Genomic DNA, 22,505 nt, shown 5'->3' with positions numbered 1-22,505 from the left:
GAAGAGTCACGTATTTGTATACAACAGGACAGATTGGAACAGTAAATAAGACAAGTTATGTGAAGCAGAACTATCAGTATAGCAAGAGGACAATCAGTTTGGCAGTATATATTGGAGCAGTTCATAAATAAGGGGGGGGGGAAGTCTTATTGACCTCTGGTTGAGCTTTGGTCCAGAGTCGTGATGACCCCAGATGCTCTCAGGAGCACATTTCTAAAGGCCGCTTTACACGCTGCGATATCGGTACCGATATCGCTAGCGTTGGTACCCGCCCCATCTGTTGTGTGACACGGGCAAATCACTGCCCGTGCCGCACAACATCGCCCAGACTCGTCACACATACTTACCTGCCCGGCGAAGTCGCTGTGACCGGTGAACCGCCTCCTTTCTAAGGGGGCGGTTCGTTCAGCGTCACAGCGACGTCACAGCTGCGTCACTGAACCCCCGCCCAATAGAAGCGGAGGGGCGGAGATGAGCGGGACGTAACCGCATTAGCGATATCGTAGCGTGTAAAGTCCCCTTTAGTTGATGTAAAAAGACAAAAATCCATGTGACACGTTCATTCCTGCTCTGAATGTGTCACCGATCATCATAAGTTTATATTCCCAGACTCTTCTGTCTCGCCAGGTTTTGAAGTTTCCTTTCAATACCAGCAATTTCATGTCCATGATGCTGTGGTCTGGGTTACAAAAAAGAAAAAACAAACAGATTACATTACCCACAAGAATATCAAGAAACCATGTCCTACATTAATAAAAAACTTATAAAACTAAAGAAGAAAACAACCAGGTCCCTCTTGTGATCACCTACAATCGAAATCTGGAGGTGTTAAGAGGAGCTGCACGAAAACTACAACCATTACTACAAAAAATGCCCGATAAAAATCTATTGTTCCAGACCCTTCACTTCTGTGTTTTAAGGTGGTGTCACACACAGCGACAACGATGTCGCTGCAACGTCACCATTTTCTGTGACATTGCAGCGACATCCCGTCGCTGTCGCTGTGTGTGACATCCAGCAACGACCTGGCCCCTGCTGTGAGGTCGCCGGTCGTTGCTGAATGTCCAGCTTCATTTTTTGGTCGTCGCTCTCCCACTGTGACGCACACATCGCTGTGTGTGACAGCAAGAGAGCAATGAAATGAAGCAAGCAGGGAGCAGGAGCCGGCATCTGGCAGCTGCGGTAAACTGTAACCAGGGTAAACATCGGGTAACCAAGGGAAGACCTTTCCCTGGTTACCTGATATTTACCTTCGTTTCCAGCGTCCGCCCTCGCTGCCAGTGCCGGCTCCTGCTCTCTGCACATGTAGCTGCAGTACACATTGGGTAATTAACCCGATGTGTACTGTAGCTAGGAGTGCAGGGAGCCAGCACTAAGCGGTGTGCGCGGCTCCCTGCTCTGTGCACATGTAGCTGCAGTACACATCGGGTAATTAACCCGCTGTGTACTGTATCTAGGAGAGCAGGGAGCAAGCGCTAAGCAGTGTACGCGGCTCCCTGCTCTGTGCACATGTAGCTGCAGTACACATTGGGTAATTAACACGATGTGTACTGTAGCTAGGAGTGCAGGGAGCCAGCGCTAAGCAGTGTGCGCTGCTCCCTGCTCTCTGCACATGTAGCACAGCGTCATTATGATCGCTGCTGTTTCTGCTGTGTTTGACAGCTAAGCAGCGATCATAACTGCGACTTACAAGGTCGCTGTTACTTCACAGAAAATGGTGACATAACAGCGACATCGTTGTCGCTGTCGTTATGTGTGAACCCAGCTTTAGACATCCCCCGAATCTAAGAAGCATCATTGTCAGAAGATAAAGACAAGATAAAGATTCCCAGATCACATTAGGTCTACAAGATCCCAGGGGCCGTCAGCTGCACCACAACTAATGGGGTGTACTTAATTATATGTACCAAATGTCCAACTGGGGTCTGTATGTAGGGGAGACCGGACAACAGCTCAGAACAAGGATGAATTCTCACCACACAATTAGAGAAAAAAGGACAAATCTACCTGTGGCCAAACATTTCTGTACACAGATCACAGCCTCATGGACATGAAGCTGGTATTGAAAGGGAATTTGAAATCCCAGAGACACAGGAGAGTCTGGGTGTACAAACTTATAACGACCAGTGACACATTCAGAGCAGGAATGAAGGTGTCACATGGATTTATGTCTTTTTACATCAATTAAGAAATGTGCTCCTCAGATCATCTGGGGGCATCACAGCTCTGGACCAGACCTCAGAGGACAATAAAACTTTCACACTCCTTATCTATGAACTGCTGCAATATTTACTGCCACAACTGATTGTCCCCTTACCATACTGATAGTTCTGCTTCATATCACTTGTCTTATTTACTGCTCCATTCTATGTCCTGTTGTGTATAAATATGTGACTCTTCAGAGTTTCTGTTATACTGAGCCTGATGAAGAGACCTGAGTAGTCTTGAAAGCTGCTATTATTACCATCTTTTTAGTTAGCCATTAAAAGGTATCAACCACTGAGGACCCTCAATTCTTTTAAACTTTATCTCTACTGGCTACCACGGTACAAAGATTATTATTATTTATTATTATAGCGCCATCAATTCCATGGCGCTTTACATGTGAAAGGGGTGTACATAATAAGGACAAGTACAATAATCATAAACAATACAAGACACAAACAGGTACAGGAGGAGAGAGGTCCCTGCCCGCGAGGGCTCACAGTCTACAAGGGATAGGTGAGGATACAGTAGGTGAGGGTAGAGCTGATAGTGCGGCGCTGTATCAGACTGAGGGTTATGGCAGGTTGTAGGCTTGTCGGAAGAGGTGGGTCTTCAGGTTCCTTTTGAAGCTTGCCAAGGTAGGCGAGAGTCTGATATGTTGTGGCACAGCATTCCAGAGTATGGGGGAGGCACAGGAGAAATCTTGGATTCGATGGTGGGAATAGGAGATGAGAGCTTGTGAGATTGAATTTTTACTTAATTTCCAGGTAAAATCTAAGTATGGTGAAGGAAAAAAAAAAGTAATTCCGCCATTGTTCTTTTAGTGTTGTTTTTACTACATTCATTGTGTGCTGAAAGTGACTGGTCAGCGTAATTCTCCAGGTCAGTGTGATTACAGCAATATCAGACTTGTATATTTTATTATTTAGCGGTGACTAGAGATGAGTGGACCCGTAGAAGTTCGGCTTCTGCTGATCCAGTTGAACTTTTTTAAAGATCGGTTTTGGACCCGAACGTGACCTGAACTTCATTTGGAGTCATTAATTGGTCAGTTCACGTCTCCACTCACATGCAGCCATAAACACATCACTTCCTGGGGAGAGAGGTTTTTTTTCCATTTTTTTCTTTGTGCACACTACATCCGATCTCGCTGTTGTTACCCCCAGTGCGAGCCGATCAAACTCTGAAAGCGGCTCACACCAGACTGAGCACCGAGCGTACCCGAGCACAGCGATGCTAGCGAGACTGATTTGCATACGTCAACCGATTAATTACGACCATGACTTTTGTTTTCTGGGGTTCTGAGCTCGTACCGAAAACTGAACTTCAGGTTCGCTCATCTCTAGTGGTGAATAAAAATCAGACTTTTGTAAACCTGTAGCTTGTCTTTTGCTTGATGAGCCGACATTTTCATTGATACCATTCTAGGTGCAATATGGGTAACTGATCACTTTTCATTGTATTTATATTGCTATAAAAATAATGTGCTATTTTTATCGGTCGGTTTCACTACTTACATAGCACATTTCATGATGACATTTTTTTTCCTACCCAAATGATATCTCACCTCCCTTATTATCTCCATTAGTTTTACATATCGGCTCATCTCCTTCCCATTCAGGTCCTTATAATATCGGATCCTCTCAGTGATTTTATTCTGTTTAAGAGAATCTCCTACCCAGCATGGATAGAGACAGGAACAAGATGGCGGAGAGGATATTCCACCTCACCCTAGAGATCCTCTTCCGGCTTACTGGAGAGGTGAGAGATTCTGATGACGTCACATTACATCATTCTTATCTATGGGAATAACAGATGGACAGAACTGGAGAGGTGAGGACTCTGGAAATGTCTGGAGTGAGATTTATTACTGTGTCTCTCCATAACCAGGATTACACAGTAGTGAAGAAGACCTCTAGTGAGCGCTGTCAGGCCCCTGTGTCTGAGGGATGGGGAAGACCCCTGAGCCCAATCACGGGGCCTCCACCTCACCCCCCGATACATGAGGACATCAATGACCAGAAGATCCTAGAACTCACCTACAAGATGATTGAGCTGCTGACTGAAGAGGTGACACTGCTGGGAATGCTGGGACATTATACAGTAACGCTATGAAGGGATCGAGGGGGACGGTATCATTGTATGTGTCAGGTTCCTATAAGGTGTCAGGACGTCACAGTCTATTTCTCCATGGAGGAGTGGGAGTATTTAGAAGGACACAAAGATCTGTACAAGGACGTCATGATGGAGGTTCCCCAGCCCCTCACATCACCAGGTAATAGACAGGACTAAATACACACGGCCTATAATTATCTGTATGTAAGGAATGAATTCAGTCCCTGTATGTGTCTCCTCCAGGTCTATCCAGTAAGAGGACAACACCAAAGAGATGTCCCCGTCCTCTTCTCCCACAGGACTGTAAACAAGAAGATCCCGATGTTCCTCAGGATGTGTTTCCTCCAGATCTTTCCAGTAAGAGATATCTACTCTTGTATTTTCTGCAATAATTTTGTCTTTACATTTTTAGACTTTCTGCTCTGGGTTTTTTCAGTTGTATTTTCTTTGCTTCTGCTTCTTCTGCTGTTTGTTTCTAGTGTCTTCTCTATGTCGTCATGAAGGCAACTCAAAGCCTTGCAGAGGGTTCATGAATACCCTTTCCCTGAAAAGATGACCTACACTGAAGATAAGCTCTAGCATGATTTTATGGGATTTTTGAAGAATGCTTGAAATATAAGCCCTTCTTCAATAATAAGCCCTAATTAAAGTCAGGGCCAGTGTTGGGAGGAGTCAAACTGCGCAAATTCTCAAGAACTCCAGTGTCTTAGGGACCCCATCAGTTTGTAGTCTGAGGTTGTTTAAGGACCTTTGATGACTTCAAAGTCATGTTACCTGATGTAACCAAAGGTCACTTAGGCTACTTTCACACATCCGGTTTGAGCAGTGCGGCTCAATCCGGCTGTGAAACTTATGCAACGGATGCAGCGAAAACACCGCATCCTTTGCATAAGTTTTTACATGCGGCCCGTCCGTTTTTTTCCGGTTGCGGCACGCTACTGAGCATGCGCAGTGGAAGAAACCGCATGCGGCGGACGGATGCGGGTTTTTGCCGCATCGCGCCGCATCCGGCGTCCATAGGCATGCATTGAAAAATGCGGCGCGATGCGTTTTTTTTGCCTGAGCAAAAAACGTGCCAGGGAACGATCCATCCGGCCGCCGCATCGGCTAAATCTGCCGCATGCGGCAAAAACCGGACGGAACGCAAGCCCATGCGGCGTCAATGCTGGAAAAAACGAAACCGGCGGCAAAAAAACGGTTTCGTTTTTTCAGCAGAGCGCCGGATTGTGCCGCACTTCTACAGCCGGATGTGTGAAAGCAGCCTTAATTGCAGGAGTCTAAAAGAACTGAACAGAAGAGAGGCTGGCATGCAGGACTGGCATTAGGTGAAAGGGAGAGTAAACTGGGCAATTTACCAATTATAGGACTGCTGAAGGACCTTTTTGACATCACAAACCAGCTTTGACATTTTAACCAGCTTTGCTTAAATGGGCAGAGCTTGGCCAGAACAAGGGTGTGATGCCACCGCTTCTCTAATTCATAACCAACTGCAGCATTCCCTATGCCAGAAATCTCACTCCTGTGCCTGATGTAATTTTTCAGTGCCCATCGCCGGTCTTGAATTGAAACCCTAATCTTTATCTGCACAGACTGCAAGACCCTGCTACCTGCTTTGGTTACAAAGACTAAGGATGGGTCATCAACATTATAGTACCGGACAACCCCATTAAATATCCGGCATCTGTCCCTAACTATTTTATTTTTGTTTTTGACAAAAACCTCTTTGAAGTTGTCTGTGTTGTGGATCAATGTTAAAAGGAGATGTTTGGGGGGGCGTGTCCAGGATGCTGAGCTGAGTGGACGTGGGGAAGAGGAGCTCCTGTTGACCCTCAGCTAAATCAGCACTTATCATAAGCATAAACCTACTCACCGGCTCTCAGGATGGGACCACGGAGGATTAAACCATCGCAGCAGGCATCGGTGCCCCCCCCGCTGCACACCACGGCGCTGGATACTTTCTTGGGCCTGGAACAGGGTCCAGGGGAGGCCCGGACGCCATCTTTCCAGGAGCATGGAGGGGAAATGGAGGCACTGGCCCGGCCTGCTAAGCAGCAAGAGAAGGAGGAGTGGGTGAGCGGGGACACAGGGGAAAGTGGAGGAATCTCTGCAGCAGTTCCAACAGGGAATGCCTTGGCTCAGCAGCCCTGCACTGCATCGGATCCTCAGGCACAGCAGCAGCAGGCCCAGGAGCACATAGTGGCTGTGGGAGATAAGGTGGAGGTCGAGGGGCAGCCCTCCCCACTGCCGGGAGAAGAAGGGACTGCAGCTACAGCTGGTAATATCAGGGAACAGAGCAGCCTGCTTCCCCCCTCTGGGCCTCGGTGTGGAGATCAACTTCCCCAGCTTCCCCAGCACCAGACTAAAACTCCAGTGTCTATTACTGCAGGTGCTCACCTTAAAGGGCCAGACACCTTCTATAAGGACATGCATGATTTCATAAGTAAACTTCCTTCTAAAGAGGACTTTCAATGCCTCATACATGAGGTTAAAGCAACTTGCAGGTCAGAAATAGCTGAAGTGAGGAGAGATTTGCAGCAATTGTCTGGCAGAATTGAATCCCTGGAGGAAGAGCATGACATCACCAGATTCCATGTATCAGAATTACACAAACTGGCAACATCGCAACAAAAAATTATGGAGGATATGCAGTCTCACATAGAGGATCTCGACAACAGAGGACGCCGTTGCAATGTCCGTGTGAGGGGGGTCCCAGAGTCAGATGGGCCCGAGGACACAAACTCCATACTACAATCCATCTTTAATGAAGTGTTGGACGCTCCCCCTTCTAACATCATCAAGCTGGACAGGGCACACAGGGCTCTACAGCCGAAGAATTTATCCACCCAACCCCGGGACATCATTTGTTGCATTCACGACTTCTCCACCAAAGAACTGATCATGGCTAAGGCTAGAATGAGGCGCACGGCATCTGTGTTCAATGGCAAGGAAATCCAGCTTTTCCCGGATCTTTCTCGCATCACACTCCAGAAAAGGCGGCACCTCAAACCCCTCCTCACGAGCCTGAAGGAGCACCAGGTTCCATACCGCTGGGGTTACCCGTTTGCACTAACAGCGCGCAGAGGGGGTAAATCGGCGACCCTTCGCACTCCAGCAGATACCACTCTGTTCTGTGGAGCACTGGACATTCCAGCGGTCTGTATCCCAGATTGGGACTTGCAAAGGTTGGAAGGTCCGCCCCCTCCCGTGTGGTCCAAGGTGGGGGGTGGAGGGCGTGGGGCTTTGGGGGGGAGAGGAGGTAGGGGCCGCGGGTCGCTCCCCTCCCCGGCTCGCCGTTGAGGACACTCCTTAACCTGGTTGGTGCCTATTTCTTATACCCTCTGAGTTCCAGTGGCTGAGCATGCTTTGTGATACTGTGACTCTCTCTACAGCAAGCCTCTGACTGTCCATTGTGTCATCTGCGGCCCTCTGGGTCTGTTGAGCTGCATAAGGGGGGGGGGGCTGTAGCCACAATGATGCCGTGGGGGGTAGGGGGGTTGGCGGGAGCCCGGTCCCCTTACTTGGAGTTAGTGGTTGAGGTTTGTTTTTTTTTTTTTTTTTTTTCTCCCTTGTTTCCTTTAGGCACGGGCCCGTGCCCACTGGACTGATCCCCAGGGGAGGGCTACTGGGGAGTGAGGTGGGTGGCTCTCTCAGCCCAGACGGGTTGGGGAACCTCCCTCTAGGTCTCTCCCTTCCGGGTTTACCCCCCGGGAATCTATGCCTAAGGTTTATGCATTTTGGTTAATGTTCTTAATTCATGTTCATTTCTATGTTTGTCCTTGTCTTCCCCCCTCCCCGATGTTTTTTCCTTATGTGTCCTTTCAGGTACCACCCCTTCTAGAGTCCCTGGGAGCTGCGGCCCTTTGTCGTATGGACCGTCTCCTCTGGCCGGCTTCACAGGGGAAGTCATGCCCCCGACGGTATAGGTGTGCCATTAGCTTTTTCTTACTTCTAAGTTTTAGATATGACCCGCATTATCTCTCTTAACGTAAAAGGTCTGAATTCACCCCGTAAGAGGAAATTGCTGCTACAGGAACTGAAAACATCAGGTGCAGACATAGCCTTTATCCAAGAAACACATTTTGTGGAATCAAACACTTTCAAATTTGCATCCCACCGCTTTCCCATCCATTACTCGGCTTACTCGGGCTCCAAGAGGGGGGGAGTTGCTATTTTAATATCCTCCAGTTGTCCTCTACAAATTACGGGTTCTCACTGCGATCCAGAGGGTAGATATGTGATTCTGGAGGGCCAACTGGGGGGATCCCCGCACATACTGGCCAACATTTATGCACCTAATGAAGGGCAGATACGCTTTCTTAAGAAAATACTCGATCTGATAGGCGGACTGGCACCGGCCTCTACGGTGTTGGGGGGAGACTTTAACATCCCCTTTTCGGAGGTGGCCGACAGACTCTCTGTGGGTGGACACCCTCCATCGGGTGCTTCGAAAAATTTGTCCCGGGACTTTCGTAGGCTCATTAGATCAGGCGCTTTATACGACGCTTGGAGGGTGGACCACCCGGGAGAGAAGGCCTTTTCCTTCTACTCGCATCCGCATCAGACGCACACCAGAATAGACTAGTTTTTCATTGACTCACAGCTGCTGGGGCGTCTTGAGCGGGTGGAGATGGGATCCATTACGTGGTCAGACCATTCCCCACTCACAATGGACTTCAAGAAAGATGGTCCTCGACCTAGGCCTCAGCATTGGCACCTTAATGAATCTCTGATCAAAAATCCCGACACTAGGGCCTTTTTAAATAAGCAACTGGTCGAATTCTTTCAGTTGAACACGGGCACGGTCACGTCGCCGGCAACACTCTGGGAAGCCCACAAGGCAGTGATGAGGGGACTATGCATTAGAGAGGGCGCCAGGGCTAAAAAGAATGCCACAAGTCAGCGGGACTCTATAACGGCCCATCTTAAGCTACAGGAGGGGAGACTGGCGGCTGCCCCATCACTGACTATTCTTAGGAGAGTCATCAGCCTTAGAGAAAAGTTGAGAGACTTGGCAATTGGCAGAGCAGAAAAATTGCTAAACTTTTCCAAACAAAGATACTATGAAAGGAGTAATAAGGCTCATACCTTACTCGCCAGGCAGCTTAAGGAGCGCGCTACATCCTCATGCCCTCAGGCTCTGCGCGACGAAAAGGGCATTATCCACTATCACCCCGCTTCAATAGCTGACATTTTTTTCAATTACTACAGCAAGCTTTATAACCTTCCGGTTCCCCCGGGCATGGCTTCGCGCGGGGCTGGGGCACTTGGGGACTATTTTTCGGCCCTTGAGCTCCCTTCACTGCCTTGCGGAGCAGCCGCGGCTTTGAATGAAGAGATTACTACAGTGGAACTGGAGCAAGTTCTGGAAGCCCTGCCTGGCGGGAAGTCACCGGGCCCGGACGGCTTTACTTATTTTTATTACAAGGTGTTTGCGGCGGAGCTCCTCCCACACATGGCCGCCTTGTTTAACTCTTTCCTTCAGGGTGACCCTATCCCTCCATCCATGCTACACTCCCATTTAATCCTCCTGCCCAAGCCACCCAGGGACCCATTGGACTGTGCTAATTATAGACCAATAGCCCTTTTGAACTCCGATTTGAAGATGTTCACCAAGCTCTTGGCGGCCAGGCTTAATCGATGGTTGCCCCAACTCGTGTATAAAGACCAGGTGGGTTTTGTCCCTTGCCGTCAGGGGGGTGACAACACCAGGAAGGTCATAGACCTGGTGGATGTGGCAAATCGGACGAAGCAACAGGCGTTGGTGTTGAGTCTAGATGCAGAGAAGGCTTTTGACCGCCTTGCGTGGCCTTTTCTCTTCAAGACACTGGAGGTCTTTGGGATCTCGGGTGGCTTTATGCGGGCCTTGAAGTCCCTGTATAGCGCTCCTACGGCCTCTATCAAACTCCCCCTCCACATCTCTAAGCCTTTTCTCATCTCCAATGGCACCAGGCAGGGGTGCCCCCTGTCCCCCCTCCTTTTTGTGCTATGCATAGAGCCCCTCGCGGCCTCGGTCAGGAGCAACCCAGACATCTCGGGGGTCCTGGTCAGGAATAAACCGTTTAAAATCTCGCTTTTTGCCGACGATGTGCTCATTACACTTACTAACATCCATGTGTCCCTTCCAATTTTAATGTGCACCTTGAGTAGGTACGGGAGCCTTTCGGGGTATAAGATCAACTCTAGCAAAACGGAGGCAATGCCCTTGAATCTCGACCCGGTGGCCCTGGATTACCTGCGTTTGAATTTTAAGTTTCGTTGGAAGACAGATGCGGTCAAGTACCTGGGGGTTAACCTCACATCTACTTATGATTCCCTCTATAACCTTAACTTCCCCCCCTTTTCCGAGAGCTGAGAAATCTTTTGAGCAAGTGGTTGCCCCTCCCTCTTTTGTGGATGGGGCGCATTGCGGCGGTTAAAATGAGCTTGCTCCCAAAATTATTATATTTCTTTGAAACCCTCCCAGTTAAGGTACCAATAAAGGAGCTGAAGTCCCTTCAGGCGGCTATCCTTAGATTTATTTGGTGTAACAAACGTCATAGGGTGGCCAGGGAGGTGTTGATGGCTCGGAGAAACAGGGGGGGGCTTTCTGTCCCGGACATCCTAAAATACTATTGGGCGGCCCATCTTAGGAGGATCCCCTGTTGGGTGTCCCTTTGGGCATACAACAGGTGGACTGAGATTGAAAAACTTTGGCTGGCGCCTATACAACCAAACGCGCTCCTGTGGCCCCCGGCCCGGTGTGATTCGCCCCCCCCTCTTCTTGGACCGATGCAGTTCACTAGGGACCTCTGGGCATTTTGCATTAGAAGATTTCCTTTGGCATCCCCCTGCTCCCCTCTGGTGTCCTTCATATACCAACCCTTGCTCCCAAGCAGTCTGGAGTCGGACATGGTGCACCCCTGGCTCAAGGCAGGTCTATTCAGATTTGCAGACATTATAGATGGAAGTACAATGCAGATCCATTCCTTTGAGTACCTTAGAGATAAATTCTCTCTCTCTAATCGAGAGTTTTTCCAATATCTGCAGATCAGAGACTTGGCTGGCTCCTTGTTTGGCAGGGCAGGGGCCTCGATTCCCACAGATTTTGAGAAAATTTGCAGAAGGGGCACTGATACTAAGGGACTAATTTCGGAAATTTACATTTTGCTTTCTGAGTCACGGGAGGGGCCCGAGGGGTCTTTTCCATACATGCGGAAATGGGAGTCTCTATTGGGAAGGCGGATACTTCCTCAGGAATGGGCAGCAATCTGGGGAAACGCCGCCAAGACGTCAATATGCACACTATATAAGGAAAATATCTATAAAATTTTGCTATTTTGGTACCACACTCCAGATTTCCTTCATGGCATAGACCCCTCCATACCGGCTTGTTGCTGGAGATGCGGGGGAGGCAGGGGCACCATTCTGCGCATATTCTGGTCCTGTCCAGGGATAGTCCCCTTCTGGGAGCGGGTTAGAGGGTTGATCCATAAAGTACTATATATAGAGGTTGATCTTGATCCCCTGATCTATGTTCTGGGTCTTGGGAATGGGGGATTGGGAAAAACGGCCTCTAAGCTTTTGTCCCACATCCTTACGGCGGCCAGATGCTTAATTGCAAAGAATTGGAGGCAGCCAGGGACACCCTCACTCCAGAGCCTCAAGTATAGATTACTGGACGTTAGACGCATGGAACATCTCACGGCACTATTGCATGACACAGTTGACCGTTTCCAGGCCGTGTGGGCACCATGGGACTACTTTGCGGGACAGGAGGATCTGTGAGACTGAGGCCTATGGGTCCTATGGAAAGAGCATGGACTCTTGAAACCCTTCCCTCTTCCCTCCTATTTCTCCTCTCCCCTCCTAACCCTCCTCACCTGTCCTGTCATTGTTTGTCTAGGTTCGATAAGAATTCTGAATTTTATGTTTTATTTTATGTATGAAAAACGTAAATTGAAAATCTCAATAAAAATTCAAAGTTTAAAAAAAAAAAAAAAAAAAGGAGATGTTTGCAGGTTTTGCTAACTGTCATGACGGCGTCGGGATCTGTGGAAATTATAGATTCTGGTACTCTGCATGTTAACTGCTCTGATGTCTGTGAGCAGCGCAGGGAGACGCAGGCGTCGAAACACAGGCTTGGCCAGGCTAACAAGAGTTATTCTCTGCTGGGCTGCTTGTTAATGTCTGTGATCACATGCTGTAGAGGAGAAAGTATTGTTCGCTCCCCTTCTGTATATGCTGGCTGGACTATTTCATTAATGCAAGCTATAGTTTACCTATATTGATCTGGTGAGGTGTTGTGATCCAGACTTATGGGTGGTTGTTGTGTAATATTGCTGTGAGCTGTTGTGGTGTTAACTCTTGTTGCTGCCTTTCTGCTCTTGCTTTTCTCCTTAGTCTCTCACTGTTTGTTTCTGTGAGTTTGCAATGTGTCGTGTCTGTCTTAGGGCAAGCACGCACTTTGCTTTTTACCTGCTTTTTTGCTGCTTTTTCAACTGCAGGGTTTAATGCCAAAATGGATGTGTTCTGCTTTTCAAGCAAAGTCCATGGGAATTTGGCTTTCTAGACCGCACTATGCAGTTCAAACTGCAGCCTTTTTGTTGCAGAACTTTGGCCAAAAACTCAGCTTTGCACTGCAAAGCTGAGTTTTTGACCAAAGTTCTGCAACAAAAAGGCACCTTTTTGAACTGCATAGTGCGGTCTAGAAAGCCAAATTCCCATAGACTTTGCTTGAAAAGCAGAACACAACCATTTTGGCATTAAACGCTGCAGTTGAAAAAGCAGGTAAAAAGCAGGTAAAAAGCAAAGTGCGAACTGAGGGCAGTTGGGGGGGGTAGCCAACAGGTTTATAGTTAATGCCAAGAAGGGGACACAAGGTTGCGCCCAGGCAATACATAGTTGTCAGTACGCAGCGGAGTTAAGGCAGGGAAAAGACCAGGGAAAGGCGCCAAGACACACACAAGTTAGAACATATAGCGACATAAATGTCCCGGGATGTTGGGATAATGGTTAAATTAGTCACTTGGAACGTAAAAGGTTTGAAGTCTCCACATAAGCGCATGATGATACTACGACACCTTAAAAGACTGAAGGTAGATATCGCACTACTGCAGGAGACCCACCTGCAAAAAGGGGATTTTTTTCGTATGCAAAAATTATGGGTGGGGGTGGTAGTCGGGTCAGGATCCCAGGGAAGGAAGGCAGGGGTAATGATCTTAATAAACAAACACTTTACTCACGAAATAGTGTCCCAAGACAGTGATGATGGTGGGAGGTACATACATATCAAATTAACTAGCCCGCAGGGAGAGTTTAGTATACACAATATATACGCCCCTAATACCGAACAAAAAGCCTTCTTTGACTTTATCACCAACAAATTGGGAGTGCATGTAGACCCAAATAAGATAGTGGGGGGAGATTTTAATGCAATAGTTTCGAAAGAGGAGGATAGGAGGTATGGCAAGGAACAAGGTAGGCAGAGTAGGAATACAAAGGGTTTGATGGCCAAATTACTGGAAGACACAAATCTGCAGGACAGTTGGAGAACGCAACACCCATATGAACGTGAATTTACACACTACTCACACCCACACGAAGCATGGTCAAGGATTGACTTTATGTTAGTAGACCAAAGACTCTGGCACAGGGTCAAGGATGTAGACATAGAGAACATGGTTATATCCGACCACAGCCCGGTGACCTTAGACTTAAATGACAGAATACAGAGGGGCTCGGATTATATATGGAGATTTCCATCATTCTTACTCAAAGATAAAGATTTTATTAAAACATTAAAGGAGTGGTGGGAGGAATATTGCGGCACGAACAGCGGGCACGAGGAAGAGGCAATGCTATTCTGGGAAACAGCGAAAGTAGTATTAAGGGGGAGACTGATGGGGCATGTAGCCAAAATCAGGAAACAGACGCAAAAACATTACCAGGAGGCAAGCACTAGTTTGAGAGAGAAATACACAAGGTACCTAGAAAACAAATCCCAAAAAGCAAAAGAAGAGTGGAAGGAAGCAAAACAAGAGTTTGACATGTGGGTAGGAAAACGAGAAGAACTAGTAAGGTCTCAGCAGGAGGTTGATTTGCACCGATTTGGCAATAAGGCAGGTAAACTGCTGGCTAACCTGGCAAAGGGAAGACGACCATTGACGTTAATAGCTAGTATGACAAGACAGGATGGGACCAAATCGACGAATCCGCAGGAGATCAACCAGATCTTGGGGGAATACTATGCCAAACTATATAGTAAAGGGGATGAAAATAGAGAAGGAGGGAGGTTGTGGCTAAAGACATTAGGACTTACACAAATAACCGAAGACGAACTGACTAGACTGAACTCGGACATCACAATAGAGGAAGTGCAAACAACAATAGGAGAACTGAGTATACATAAAGCACCGGGGCCTGACGGGTTCAATGGGGAATTCTATAAAGTACTAATGGAGGAAATATCACCAACGCTGACACGTATGTTTAATAAAATGTTAGGGGGTACGGGAATGTCTAGCCACCTTAACACTGCATATATAAAACTTTTACCCAAAGGAGACAAAAATTTGGACAATCCAACGAATTATAGACCAATCTCACTAATCAACCAAGACCTTAAACTAGTGGCCAAATTGATGGCCAATCGATTAGCAGAGGTATTACCAAGGCTAATTTCTCCCGCCCAATCGGGGTTTGTAAAGGGGAGAGCAGCCGTGACAAACGTAAGAAAGGCCATGATAGTAATGGACGCCATCAGACACAGGGATCTACAAGGAGGGGAATTTCCAGCCATGATCACGTTGGATGCTGAAAAAGCGTTTGATAATGTGCAATGGCCATGGCTGGAAACAGTCCTAGATAATATGGGCTTCAGGGGAGCATTCAGAACATTTATAGGTATACTATATGCAAACCCTCAGGCAAGAGTGGCGACACCCGGATTTTTGTCACGACCCTTCTCTTTGACCAAAGGGACGAGACAGGGGTGCCCGCTGTCTCCTCTCTTGTTCAATCTAGCCATTGAGCCATTATCAAAACTGATCAATGGAGGAGACTGCTTTGAGGGCATTAACATTGGAACGGAAAAAGTACATTCAGCTCTATTCGCGGACGATATCATATTATTCATGAATAGACCACAGAATGACCTCTTAAAAACAATACAACAGAGAGATTTGGGTCTATGGCAGGTTTTAAATTGAACAAGACAAAATGTGAAATACTGTTTCTGAATGAGCGAACCATGTCATCCCTGAAAACCTATGGAATAGGGGATAACATATGTGGGATACCGATAGCAAAAACCCACCTTAAATACCTGGGGATCCAGATGGGATGCCAGCCTGCCTCCATTTATGAATTAAACTTCAAACCGCTGATACAGAAAATAGAACGAGAGCTAAAGATGTGGGAGGGGCTGCCGCTATCCCTGCTAGGTAGAAACCACCTCCTAAAAATGATGAATTTCTCCAAGCTGTTATACCCAATGCAAACTATCCCTATATTATTAAAGCATGCGGATGTAAATAGACTGAATAAAGCATTTACAAGCTTCCTATGGAAGAGAAAAAGACCAAGAATTAGGGCGGAAAAACTAATGCTACCACTGGAAAAGGGAGGAATCAAGATGCTAAATGTGAGAGGCTACAACCTTGCATGCTTGATGAGGCACGTAATAGACTGGCTGAGGAAGACAAATAGCTATTCTAACATAAAATTGGAAAGTGAGTACTGTAGACCATGGGACTTGGGGGCAATATTACACACGTCATTGGCCAATATTCCGAGGAAAATTAAGCACTCCCTGGTATGTAGAGATATGATAATGGCGTGGAAAGCAGTGAGGAAAAAGTTTAACCTGTCCTGGCGAATCTCTAAATACCTAAATATCTGGAATTTTCCGGAATTCCCAGCAGGGAGGGAGAACAAACTATTTCTAGAATGGAGAAATAAGGGGATCAGTGGGGTGAAGGATCTGCTCCATGAAACGGAACATAGGTGGTTGACCCTTGAGGAGATGGTGAACAGGTACGGGCTTTCCCCATTCCAAATCATACAATACAAACAGGTGGAAAAGGGAATAATGGGACTATTGAGGGATGTTAGAAAAGAACAGGTAATGAATGAAATGGACCAATTTATAATGAAGGATAAACAGGAGATTACTATCTCCTCCCTGTACAAAGATCTGAGAACAGCACTGGTACCACTGCACTCGGACCAGGTCTGGGGAGCGTGGGCACGACAACTAAAAGATACAGAGGCAGGGGAAAAGATACAGCAGGGATGGATGAGGATGAGGAAGGAGGTGATTAATGAGGGCTGGAGGGACACACAGTTTACATTAATGCACAGAGCAATTTATGGTTTTAACATCCCCACCAAGCAGACTATGAATAAAATAGAACATTGCCCCAAATGTAAACAGCCGAAAACGGACTTATACCACGGGATTTGGCAGTGCCCACAAAGTCAGAAATTTTGGGGGAAAATGAAGACACTTATAGAAAAAGTATGGGAAGTGGAAATGGAACTAGACCCATTGTTATGGATTTTCCACCACAGGACTAAAGAAAAGGAAGGAGGAGGAGATACACGGGGGACCACGATTCCAAGACTCCTCCATAATATTGCTATGATAGGGAAAAAGGCCCTACTACGCAGATGGCTCGAGGAATCTGTTCCATCAGAGGAAGAGGTGGTCAATCAGATTAAAAAGCTGCTCAATATTGAACAGTTGGAAGCCGAAAGAAATAAGGACGAACTAACGGGAAACTTTTTTAAAAAATGGAAGAGATTTATAGTACAACAGTATGGAGTTGCAGAAATACGGAAAGTGGTATCTCCTTTCACTAATACGGAATGGTATCTACTGGGAGACTTGCAAGGCACATTGGGAAAGCTGAAAATACACACGCAGTAGAGACACAACAGTAGGGCGAGACGAGGGTTTCAGAGAAATAGGGCTTCAAACGGGAATCAGAATATAGAGGAGCTGTGTGTTCTTTTGCGACTTATACCTGGTGTTCTGTGTATTAAAAATGTTGGGGGGGATAAAGTGGGAATAAAAGAGGGTGGGTTAAGACAAGGGTGGGTAAATTGGTAAGGTGAATTTATTCTTGTTCAAATGTTAGACATATTGTAATAATTCTGAAAAATGCAATAAAAATTTATGTTTAAAAAAAATAAAGGAAAAAAGCCATCAGCCACACATTGAATGAGTAATCGAAAAATCATTACTGTGCAAGGGAGAACATAAATCCCTGGCTACTACAATACCATGTCTGGACCCTGGTAACCTCTGCAAGAAAAATATGTGGACCCAAGGAAAGAGGGACAGTCAGGTAGTCTACCCGACGCGTGTCGCCGCCTATTGCGGCTTCATCAGGGGCAAGTGACACATAACATCAACCGGACAATTAATAAAGCTAATGTGATTACCGTAAATTGGTATCTGGTGGATGTGCAGCTGCACACGTGGAGAGGGAGGCGGGCCCGCCATGATCTGCATGCCGTCAAGCAGCACAGAGGAAGTGAGGAGGTCTCATGATTAATGTCTCCTGACCATGGTAACCAGAAGCTTTAATCACGTTTATCAAAGCTCAAACCAAATAGTGATAAGCATTATCACCTTGTGTACACATAGTCCTCCAGATAAGCTGCCAACCTCAAACAGTGCAGTTCTAGTGATAAGATTGAAGATGTAGATATGCAGCAAGGAAGAAGTGAGGAGGTCACATGATTCATGTTCCGTCACCATGGAAACCAAGTACACAGATCGTGACATCATAGACAGACCAAATAATGATGAACTTTCTCATCCTGCATATCTGCAACCCTGACAATAGTGTATATGTGTATATATATATATATGTGTATATATATATATATATATATATATATATATATATATATATATATATATATATATATATATATATATATATATATATATATAATGTGTATATATATCCAGAGGTACAGAAGACTCAGTTAGCCGTTTTATCTTTGTACTCCATATAGGCAAAGAAAACATGGTCACTTTAATAAAAAGTCTTTCTGGTGACATTGCTATGTTTCAAAAAGAGGGGTACATATGCATGCGCGCTGATGGCCACCATTTTGTTATTAGCAGTATCCAATAACTCATTGAAGAATAAAACTAATGTGCATATGAATGCTGAAATAACAATGGAAAAGGGCAACAAAGTGGAATATATGCAGCAAAATAATAACAGCTGATCCACAACCTATGTAATATGGAAGCACATATGCGATCTGTAAATTATGCATGTGCACACATATAGATGACACATCAAAGGGCGTAGTATAATCCATGGATTTCAGCATTCTGGCACTCTGCATGTTCACTTCTCTGGTGTCTGAGAGCAGCACAGAAAGATGCAGGCATCGAACCACATACTTAGTTAGACTAGCAAGAGTTATTCTCTGCTGGGCTCCTTGTTAATGTCTTTGATCACATGCTGTAGTGGAGCCAGTATCATTTCCTCCCCTTCTGTATATGCTGGCTGGACTATTCCATTAATGCCAGCAATAGTTTACCTATACAGGTCTGGTGAGGTGTTGTGATACAAACTAGTGGTTGTTGTGCATTAATGCTGTGAGCAGCTGTGGTGTTAACGCTTGTTGTCTTTTTGTTTCTGCCTTCCTGCTCTTGCTTTTCTCCTTAGTCTCTCACTGTTTATTTCTGTGAGTTTGCAGTGTGTCTGAATTTTGGTTTTCCCGTCTGTCATAATCTGTATTTCCATCATACTCCTGCCCCTTCCTTCCACGTTCAGGGGTAATCCAGAGGTTAGGGATAGCCTAAGGGCTCCTAGCATGAGGGAAAGTATAGGAGCCCCTGTCCCTCATTATCCTACAGTCACATTGCGACAATCAATCAGATTATTTACTGTAGCACATTCCAGAGAACTGGTGCTAGGAATGGGCGATCAGAATTAATGAAAATGTAACTCTTAAATCTCGAAATTGGAAAACAGATTCAGAATATTTTGTTTCCTAATTTAATTTCTTATGTTATGGTTTAAAAAAAATCTACATTCAAAATTATATCATTAAAAAATAATAACATTGTGTTTATGTTTAGCAGATGACTGTATCAGGAGTTCAGATGGAAATCTAATATCTTCAGAATTTAAAACAGATGATCAAACTATCACACATGATAAATATGAAGAGCATGCTGTTGTCCCAGATATACCTCTATTCCTTCCTTGGAAAGCTGTGTCAGCTGATCTTTTCAAACAAGTCCAAAATTACAATTTATCACAGAATTGTAGGCAAAACAAAAGTTACAGAAAGGATGTGGAACATGAAACGGCTTCTACAAGGGAGAAACCATTTTCATGTTCAGAGTGTGGGAAATGTTTTATTTGGAAATCTGTCCTTGTTACACATCAGAAAATTCACACAGGGGAGAAGCCATTTTCATGTTCAGAGTGTGGGAAATGTTTTATTCAGAAAATAAACCTTGTTACACATCAGAAAATTCACACAGGGGAGAAGCCATTTTCATGTTCAGAATGTGGGAAATGTTTTATTCAGAAATCAGAACTTGTTAGTCATCAAAGATCTCACACAAGGGAGAAGCTATTTTCATGTTCAGAGTGTGGGAAATGTTTTATTCAGAAATCAGACCTTGTTAGACATCAGAGAAATCACACAGGGGAGAAGCCATTTTCATGTTCAGAGTGTGGGAAATGTTTTATTCGGAAATCTTACCTTGTTAGACATCAGAGAAATCACACAGGGGAGAAGCCATTTTCATGTTCAGAGTGTGGGAAATGTTTTATTCAAAAATCAGACCTTGTTAGACATCAGAAAAATCACACAGGGGAGAAGCCATTTTCATGTTCAGAGTGTGGGAAATGTTTTACTCAGAAAATAACCCTTGTTACACATCAGAAAATTCACACAGGGGAGAAGCCATTTTCATGTTCAGAATGTGGGAAATGTTTTATTCAGAAATCAGAACTTGTTAGTCATCAAAGATCTCACACAAGGGAGAAGCTATTTTCATGTTCAGAGTGTGGGAAATGTTTTATTCAGAAATCAGACCTTGTTAGACATCAGAGAAATCACACAGGGGAGAAGCCATTTTCATGTTCAGAGTGTGGGAAATGTTTTATTCGGAAATCTTACCTTGTTAGACATCAGAGAAATCACACAGGGGAGAAGCCATTTTCATGTTCAGAGTGTGGGAAATGTTTTACTCAGAAAATAACCCTTGTTACACATCAGAAAATTCACACAGGGGAGAAGCCATTTTCATGTTCAGAGTGTGGGAAATGTTTTATTCGGAAATCTTTCCTTGTCGGACATCAGAAAATTCACACAGGGGAGAAGCCATTTTCATGTTCAGAGTGTGGGAAATGTTTTATTCATAAATCACACCTTGTTACACATCAGAAAATTCACACAGGGGAGAAGCCATTTTCATGTTCAGAGTGTGGGAAATGTTTTATTCAGAAAATAAACCTTGTTACACATCAGAAAATTCACACAGGGGAGAAGCCATTTTCATGTTCAGAATGTGGGAAATGTTTTATTCAGAAATCAGAACTTGTTAGTCATCAGAAAAATCACACAAAATAAACCATGTGGAAAATGTAATTCTCAGAAATCAGATCTTGTTAAACATGTGAAGAATTCGTACAGGGAAGGAACCTTTATCATGTTGTGAATAATTGAAATGTTTAACTGGCATCAGAAAACCAACAGAGCGTAGCAGCCATTCTTGCTTTCAGAATTTGCCAAATGTTTTTTTATCATTAATCAGGTCCTGTTGTCAGATGAGTCACACGGGAGAAGCTATCGTGATGTACTATAATTCAAAGGGTTTTATCCAAAAATTGGCTACAATTGCTCAAGTAAGAATTGGTGAGGGAAAGAACATTTTCTCTCTTTTTAAACTTATCGTATTTTTCAAACCATAAGAATGTGGTCATGACGCACTGTTATGGGGGGATCTGCTGCTGACACTGTTACGAGGGTAATATCCCCCAGTTTCTAGTGCAATGTGTTTGATGACTTTCCCTTTAAATAGTGCTTACAACAAATCTGTGGCTGCCTTTATTATTTACTAAAACAGTGAAGAGCCGCAGATTAGTGAATTTTTTAAATATAATCCAGTACCAAAACTTTTTGAAGTGTTCCTAATGTCCCCCAAAAGGAACTTCCAGGCTGTAAGATCCCACAACCCTCAGTGATCAATCACAGTGGAAGAGTAAGCTCTACGACCCCAGCTCTGGGGCATCCTTCTTAAAGGGAAGGTGTCGCGGTTTTTTATTTTTTAATTTGTATTAAAAATAGTGATTATGAAATCAAGTATATTTAATACAAAATGAAAATCACTGCTTATTTAGTTTTTATTTAATTCTAATTTTACTGAAGACACTGGGGGCTGCCATGCTGGATTTGCTGTGTGTGTTACGACAGTTATTCACTGCTTTATGGCAGCCTCTGTGCATAGAGAACAGTGGTCGGGATCCGACCCCATTCAGTAGCATTAGAGTAGGCGTCTGCTGTGATCTGGCCGCGCCCCCTGGGCTATCCAGATCACAGCAGAGGGAGGAAATCGGCGCCATCATTGTGGAGCACACAGCATATGCCGTTTGCTCCACTTTACCCCTGTCAACTGCTGGGATGTGTGAGTACGGGTCGCCTACGGGCCCTCCCCCCGCCGTTACCGTCTCCAATGTCACCCCCTCCCTCCGCTCTGCCCAGCTCCCGCTACTGCCGCCGCCCCCCGCCGTTACCGACTCCAATGACACCCCTTCCCTCCGCTCTACCCAGCCCCCGCTACTGCTGCTGCCCCCACCGTTACTGACTCTAATGACACCCCCTCCCTCCGCTCTACCCAGCCCCCGCTCTGGCTCTGTTACTGCTACCGCCCCCCCCCCCCCCGCTGTTACCATCTTCAATGACACCGCTGCTGTGTGTGTGTGTGTGTGCCTCTGCATGTGAGTACCGGCGCTGCTACCATCTCCATAAACACCCCTTCCGCCTGCCACCTGTTGGCCTGTATGTGTACCGGTGATGCTGTCTGCAGTGCTGTGTATCGAATCCAATCCTGTGTGATACTGTGCTGAGCCGTGTATCTAATCCTATCCTGTATGATACTGTCTGCTGAGCCATGTATCTAATCCTATCCTGTGGTACTGTCTGATGAGCCGTGTATC

General features: G+C 45.6%; 1 protein-coding gene across 1 annotated transcript in view; it reads left to right on the top strand.

Moving 5' to 3' along the window:
- The window catches only part of LOC142259064 (uncharacterized), a 143,710-nt gene extending 121,626 nt beyond the window's left edge, over window positions 1–22,084 (top strand). Inside the window, exon 5 of the mRNA XM_075331588.1 lies at window positions 19,740–22,084. Coding sequence (XP_075187703.1) covers window positions 19,740–20,919 — 1,180 coding nt within the window. The 3' untranslated portion in view covers window positions 20,920–22,084. The remainder of the gene's footprint in view (window positions 1–19,739) is intronic.
- Window positions 22,085–22,505: the final 421 nt, after the last annotated feature.

This window comes from Anomaloglossus baeobatrachus (genome assembly GCF_048569485.1).
Source record: "Anomaloglossus baeobatrachus isolate aAnoBae1 chromosome 5 unlocalized genomic scaffold, aAnoBae1.hap1 SUPER_5_unloc_24, whole genome shotgun sequence".
In the NCBI taxonomy this organism is placed as follows: Eukaryota; Metazoa; Chordata; class Amphibia; order Anura; family Aromobatidae; genus Anomaloglossus; species Anomaloglossus baeobatrachus.
The sequence above is the reverse complement of the archived record's forward strand: the minus strand, read 5'-3'. Positions and strand labels throughout refer to the sequence as shown.